Below are 7942 nucleotides of genomic sequence, written 5' to 3' on the forward strand. Positions count from 1 at the left end.
TCAGGTCATTGACCAGCTCCTCCCGTGTAGTTCTGGGCTGATTTCTCACCTTTCTTAGGATCATTGAGACCCCACGAGGTGAGATCTTGCATGGAGCCCCAGTCTGAGGGAGATTGACAGTCATGTTTAGCTTGTTCCATTTTCTAATGATTGCTCCAACAGTGGACCTTTTTTCACCAAGCTGCTTGGCAATTTCCCCGTAGCCCTTTCCAGCCTTGTGGAGGTATACAATTTTGTCTCTAGTGTCTTTGGACCGCTCTTTGGTCTTGGCCATGTTAGTAGTTGGATTCTTACTGATTGTATGGGGTGGACAGGTGTCTTTATGCAGCTAACGACCTCAAACAGGTGCATCTAATTTAGGATAATAAGTGGAGTGGAGGTGGACATTTTAAAGGCAGACTAGGGATGCGCGGTATACTGGTACTGCAAAAATACCGGTATATATTATATTTCAAACGGTACAATATCATCATTTTGTTCAATTCGGTATTTGATGCGCTGCTGTTTCGAAGTTCACCGCTAGGCGGCAGGGCGCTACCTAAACTGACGCGGGTCATGCGAAACCGGCAAACGGTGACAACGGAGGAAGACGATGGATCAAACGAAGCTCATTTGAATTTCTACACGCACGAAATTAATAAAGAGAGAGCAGTATGAGTGAATTAAGGCATTACTTTGCCTACAAATGTAATGAGAAAAGTAAAGAAACAGATCTCAATGCACCACTCTGCAAACGGGGAGGCAATGAACACATCAAATCTGCCTAGCACTTGACTTGTCAGTTGCTCATCTTGACTTGTTCAAAGAGTTCAGAGATCGACAGGTTAGTCCATCATTCAACTGATTTAATTTAGACTTTTATTGAACACTGAACAGCGCACATACATAAGAGCTTATCATATATGATACGGTAAACACGAAAGCTCAAATCTGCTTGCATGACACGCTAGAACCAATTAAGTTTAGGTCTCTCTCATCATTTTTGCACTTTCAAACAAACATATATTAATGACTGAATAAAGAATAAAAATTTGAATATTAATTTTAGTATTAGTGATAGTAAAATGAATGGCATATTTAGTGCAGAGAGAGAGAGAGAGAGAGAGAGAGAGAGAGAGAGAGAGAGAGAGAGAGAGAGAGAGAGAGAGAGAGAGAGAGAGAGAGAGAGAGAGAGAGAGAGAGAGAGAGAGAGAGAGAGAGAGAGAGAGAGAGAGAGAGAGAGAGAGAGAGAGAGAGAGAGAGAGAGAGAGAGAGAGAGAGAGAGAGAGAGAGAATATATTAAGAGAGAGAATATATTACTAATATTACAATTAAGCTACATTTGTCAACATTCATTAGGTAACCTGACCTAACAGTATTATAGCATTTATTAATCTATATCAATCAGTAATTAAATGCCCTAGAAAATTAAATATACTAATACATGTTTAGCATGTTAACATTACTTTATGCACTGCATTAATATGAACCCAAACAGTAACCAAACCAAGATGAATAAATGCAATAAATGTTGATAATTCTCTGTTGATGCATGACAGCTAATGGTTTACATGTCATTTCATTATTCTATTATTATTATTATTATATGTGAATCTATTATTATAGATATTAACCTATTTTAATTGTATAATTTCAGTGGGGTTTTTTTTTTTCAAAATCAAAATTTAACCTACTGTATGTTCCCTGACTGAATTATTATTTTTTACATTTTGATACCTTTTCTTTGCACATTTGGTAGTGGAGAATTTCAAGCAGTGTTTTTTAAGTGTCACTTAAATTTTGAGACCGTTTTTTTTTAACCTGTGGTATCGATTTAGTATCGATACCGAGGTATTAGGTTCTGGTATCGTACCGAAGCCAAAATTGTGGTATCGAGCCATTCCTAAGGCAGACTAACAGGTCTTTGAGGGTCAGAATTCTAGCTGATAGACAGGTGTTCAAATACTTATTTGCAGCTGTATCATACAAATAAATAGTTTAAAAAATCATATATTGTGATTTCTGGATATTTTTTTAGATTATGTCTCATAGTGGACATGCACCTACGATGACAATTTCAGACCCCTCCATGACTTCTAAGCAGGGATGGAAATTAGCACCCGCCACCAGCCAAATGCGGGTGATTTTGTGCTGTGGCGGGTAAACTCGCTTCACCTACCGGCCACCGTGGCGGGTAAATACAAATAGCATACTGTTTCACCCGAACGACGGACACTTTTAGAGGAGGCACACCTTCAACACCCGCGCGCTTCTTCCGTCGAGGCTCGACGAGGGAAGAAAACGTGGGAGCGCGAGAGGCGGTTTGCAGTTAGTCGCGACTCGGCCCGCAAGCGCATGGTGTATTTTTAGGGCGGGGTAGCTCTCTTGTGTCGTAAAGAGCTAGCCGTGAGCGCATGATGTAAATATGACAGAACAGGCATACCGTAAATCTTCAAATAATAGCCTGGGCTTTTTTTATTTTCCCAAATCGTCGAACTGCACTGGCTTGTATTTGAGACAGGCCTTTATAATTTAGTGTTGAGATGTTGTTCCTAGAGTCTCTAATCACGTAAAAATTTCCAAATGCTCCACGTGAAACTGCGGTCTTCCGACCTTTTACTATCGTGTCAATTGATTTTGATTAATATGCGCGAGGGAGAGAGAGCAAGACAGCGCTCGTGTTGTCTGAAGACGTGATAGTGCGCGCGCGCGGCCGGGGCTCTTGCTCTGCTCGTTTGCGCCCTGTCAGGCGCAGCAGTCATTCTATTCTACCTCACTCACCGATCAAAAAAGGCTTTGGCGGCACCAAAAAGCGGACGATCTGACGGGTTTTTAGAAGATTAAATACAACCCGAAACTAAAAAAGCCTTTATTTACCCAAACCTGTCGCCACACCAGACGTGTAAAAGAGACAGGCGTCTATTAGGACTTGGCTATTATTTGAAGTTTTACGGTAGCCTACTCTCGCAGAGAGAGCAACCTCCAGCATAGAGTGCGGTTTAGCATCGGTTCAGTTTTTTGTTTAATCTGCCCTACTCATTTAACGAAATGTATATCAGTTCATGGTTTGTGTGTGTATAAAAGAGAAAGAGAAAATGTCAGCATTTCATTGAGACTTGAGATTAAATAAACTGGTTAAGTATTGTAGATCTTGTAGTATTAATTTCCACAAGCAGTTACACATTGTCGGTTAAAAACAAGAAAGTGGCTGGTAAAAACATTGAGTGGCTGGTAGATTTTGAAATCCACCACCCACAGTGGCCGGTGGACAAAAAATTTAATTTCCATCCCTGCTTCTAAGTGGGAGAACTTGCAAAATAGCAGGGTGTTCAAATACTTATTTTCCTCACTGTATATACATATATATATATATATATATATATAAAAAATATATAGCACAGGAATAAAATATTAATATTTAAAAATTATTTTTAAGCATTTCATAGCATTCAGTGACACATGATCCTTCAGAAATTATTCTAATATGCTGATTTGATGCTCAAGACACATTTATTATTATCAATGTTTATAAAACAGTTGTGCTGCTTCATATTTTGTGAAAACTGCGATACATTTTCTTTTTAGGATTCTTCACCTTTTTTAAACAAAAAGAAATAGAAACTTGTAACATTATAAATCTCTTTACTGTCATTTATCATAAATTCAAAGCATCTTTGCTAAAAAAAAAAAAAAAAAAAAAAAAAAAAACATTTTTAAGAAACAAAGTTAAAAAACAAAAATAAATAGGATGCCTAAGACCAAAACAATCTGCAAAGGGCATGTTAAGTTGTTTCATATTTAGGGTTCACAAAATAGCAGTGCTACCTTTAAAGCACAGCTAAAATCCTGAACACCTGATGCTAAATAAAGACTTAAATGATGACTCAGAATGATGTAAAATGCTGCCAATAATATCAAAAAAAAAAAAAAAAAAAAAAAGAAAAAAAAGTGCATTCACATGATAATATAATGAGTCATACACACCTGTCCCTTTGTACTTGTCCACAAAGCAGTACTTCAAATCATAGTTGCTTAACAGCTCATGCACCTCCTAAAGAAAGACAATAGAAAAGAAAAAAAAGAAAACACATTGTCACCACAATGGAAGACTTTCATTCATCGAACAATCACAGTATCCATTTTGCATGCGCAACAAAAGTCATACAATAGATTCATAACTAATCGAATAGCTCAGCTCTCATCTCTATTCCCACGACTCATTTTGAAGGGTCACAAATAATTGGCTTTCAGTGGTTATGATTGAGGGATTTATAAACGACTTTTCACAATGCTTTCCACTTTTACTTTCAGGCTTCCTACATGTTACCATACTATGAACCAGCACTTTCTTTTAGTTTCAGTGAAAGCAAAACGTTTTGTTTCAGCGCCTTCTGTCCTTTGTCGTCCTCGCTGCTCCCATTCCTATCTGGACAATACCAGAGGCTCGCGCGCACGCACACAAACGTTTTCCCCATGAATCAAGCATTTTCCTAAGAGAACCACATGCACAAAGAACAAGAACCAACTGACCCGTATGAACTTTGGTGTCAGAAATTGAATCTGCTGTGTCAATGTTAAGGCGGATGATCAGGGTTTCGGAGAGATGCTTTTACCACACAGATTCTAGTGTCATCCAGTACTCCTGAACTGTGTTGGGAGTAATTAATTACCTTTCCCTTGAAAAAGAAAAGGGACTACGCTTTATCAGTAGTTTAGTGACTTCTGATGTAAAGCTAAATACTGTTTAGACAACACAGAACAATTATATATGAAACAATAGTGGATTTAACATCAGAGTTTAGGGTAACCGTCTCCCTTAACACACTTTGGTCAGTTCAAGAACAATTTATGCAATTATATATTGTTTATTTGAAAGAATTAAAAGAGCAGTTTCGTGTCTATCCTTGTATTGTTCAACTGGTCGAGGTTGATATGGGATTTAGAAAGTAATTAGTAATAAATAATCCAATACTTTTTAGAATGTAATTAGTACAGTAATCTAATTACACTGTTGAAGGTGTAATTAGCAGCTAGTAATGAATCAGTTTTTTGTTTTGTTTTTTGTTGAGTAACTTACCCAACACTGCTCCTGAATTGAGTAACGTTAGTGGTATCTAATAAATAGGCCTAAGCACTAGTGAAAATGAAAGGTACTAGTCACTGCTCATTAATAAAATAGACAAAAACATAATAGTAATTTGTTTTAAGCGTCAAAACTGCTTGCCAGCCTCTGGTAAACAACAGTTTGTACAGTAACATTCGTGATAAGAAACTTCATGGAAATGGCCAATATTTTTAGATTTAACGTTAAGCGTCAGATTTTGAGAGTTGTTATAGAAATATTCAATATTGAAAGGAAGCAGCGAACATATAACATTAATTAACGTTACACAAGCTGTGCCTGAGTATAACCATCCGGGCATTCAGCTTGCCTTAAATCAAATGAACAGTCAAGCAACATTTCAATACAGTTAACGTTACACAACTCCCATTGGACTCCATCCCGTTACTCTCCCGTGGCTCTTTAATGGCTGCGATGACACGAGGTTCGGTGTGGTCAAAGCAACTCTCTGAAACACTGACCATCCGCATTCACATTGACACACATCAAAACACTGTAAAAATCTAGTCCATTAACTAACGTAACTTACTGAGTCAGCGATAACCGAAACGGTTGTTGGATCGAGCTTGGGATGCCCGTCCAAAAGTCCACCAAGTTACATAAAACTATTGTTTGATGTACAAACCTGATTGCTGATGTCGGCTGGGAGGTTCTTTATTATTATTTTTCGCCGATTATAAAACTCTCTTCTCGTTCTTTCCAAACGGCTGGCAATCTCTTCTGGACTGAGGGCCGTCAGTTCATCATCGAGCCGTCGCGAACAGTCGCTACCCGCCGGTGAACCTTCACCGACGGCGTCCGATTCAACTTGTTTGCCAGTTTCATACTCCCAGTTTTCAGGTTCGCCTGTTTGGTCGTAACCTGTATAGAGTGGACTCGGGGCAAAATTGGCACCAGTGAAGGATTTCTCGTCTTTGGCAGCTGAGCTAACGGACACTACGGCCGCCATGTCTCCGTGTGGAAGTTTGTGTGCTCGCAGTGCTCGTTGGCTTTGGCCAGTTTAAACAATACACACATGCGAGGAACTCGCATGCTGATTGGTCGAGGCGAAATGCGTTTTTCTTTTTCGGCTTGAGGGGCGGGGCCAACGAGTCACGTCTCAAATTTGAACACACAACAGGTGGGTTGCCAGATACCACCATTATTTAAAATACACAAAAATAATCAAATTGTCTTTGTTTTATTATTCTCGTTTTTGCTTTTTCATCATTATTTTACTCTTTGTATTAAAACGTTTAAATACCTGATAACATGTCAAATGCACAGCCTGTACATTGTAATGTGCAAATCTACAGTCTGTAAGATATTGTCCTAAACATACAATGCAATTCAAACCAAACCAAAGAATAGACACTTAGTCTAGGCTATTACAGACATCCTCTGGACTGTAGTAGAGCACTGTTGTTGTTTTTGTAAATACCCTGATGTTAGCAAGCCCTGATAGGTAATTCTTTTTCAGTCGTCTGTTTTTTTTTTACAATGAGGATGATAACATAAAAAGGGGATCGGTTGCCAAATCAGACTAGAAGCACCCAATGGGCCTCATGGTCATGTCAAGTCACCTTTATTTATATAGTGCTTTATACAAGATTGTTTCAAATCAGTTTTACAGTGATAACAGGAAAATGGTTCAGCTGAAGTCAGTTCAATGTTGATTGCAAAGATCGTCATTAAATTAGGTCATTTCATCTATAAAGCAACTCTGCAGAAAAACAGTGATGTCATCATCCATCTCAGTTCAGTTTTCATCCAATAGTGTCAGTGCAGTCAAATCAATAATGTTGTTGAATAGAAGTGTTCCCATCTAAGCAAGCAAGAGTTGACAGTGGCAATGAAACCAAACTCCATCTGGTGAAAGAATGGAGAGAGGGAAGTTCTTCTCTCGAAAGCAAATTAACATTACCATTACTTTAATCATCTTTAAGCACACAGGAGCAACAAAGTGCTGTAAAAGAGATGTATAGATGCGTACATGGATATTAAAATCTCCAACAATTAAGATTGTGAAAGAGTCTCTATGTGATGGGATTTATCTGACTTCTGTGACGTGAGACAGCTAGCAGAGTCGGTTTAGCCAGTCTGTCTGCTTCCTGACCTGAGCCCCAGTTAGTCAAGGTTCAACTCTAAAACTATGTGCCATATTACTAGAGAGAAGAGCGGCATGGGTCCCAATAATAGGGGTTCACAGTTGTTATGAAAATGTGCTATAGGTTTGTAACTTGTCATGGTATCAAGAGCTGGCCTAAAGTACCAGGTCTCGCATCTGCGCACCATCAAAGTCACGCTGAAATGGAAGTAGCAACAGATCTTTTCTTCCATATTGTGATATCGGATTATTGAAAAAACGTTGCAGGTTGCAGAGTCAGTTTTATGCAGCATTAGTTGACTGAATTTTTTTTTAGATGTGAGCATTGCATTTAAAATGAACATAAGCTTGCACACAGTTGTGGTTTAAGTGGACCAGGAGAAGTCGAGCATACGTCGCCAGAGAGAGGCGATTTTGATTACAGGGTCAAAAGAAGAAGCAAAAACATATTCATGGATGAATCCTTCACAAGATCTGCAGGCATTTACAAAATAGATCAATTTGACTAACTCTTTCTGATTGAATGAAAATCCAAAAGGATCCAGTTATTAAAAGCAAGATGCATCCCAAATTTTTTTATTTTTGGTATACACTTTAAATAATTACATTTATTAAAAGAGTTTTTATAGATACATTCAGTGGGACAATTAAGACAATAGCATTTCACACAAGATGGTGTACAAAAGGCCATAAAATATGAGTAGAATTGCACATTTGAAAAAAAGGAAAAATTATAAATAAAAAAGAAAAACATT

The 7942-nt window shown here is 38.1% G+C and overlaps 1 protein-coding gene across 1 annotated transcript in view; it reads right to left on the reverse strand.

Moving 5' to 3' along the window:
• The window catches only part of raver1 (ribonucleoprotein, PTB-binding 1), a 33694-nt gene extending 27588 nt beyond the window's left edge, over positions 1–6106 (reverse strand). The window contains exons 1-2 of the mRNA XM_056252820.1: positions 5727–6106; positions 3964–4030 (exon numbers count right to left, since the gene is read on the reverse strand). Of these exons, the coding sequence (XP_056108795.1) occupies positions 3964–4030; positions 5727–6050 (391 nt within the window). The 5' untranslated portion in view covers positions 6051–6106. The remainder of the gene's footprint in view (positions 1–3963; positions 4031–5726) is intronic.
• Positions 6107–7942: the final 1836 nt, after the last annotated feature.

Source organism: Rhinichthys klamathensis, unplaced genomic scaffold (genome assembly GCF_029890125.1).
Source record: "Rhinichthys klamathensis goyatoka isolate OS25496 unplaced genomic scaffold, OSU_Roscu_1.1 h1tg000004l_1, whole genome shotgun sequence".
Classification (NCBI taxonomy): Eukaryota; Metazoa; Chordata; class Actinopteri; order Cypriniformes; family Leuciscidae; genus Rhinichthys; species Rhinichthys klamathensis.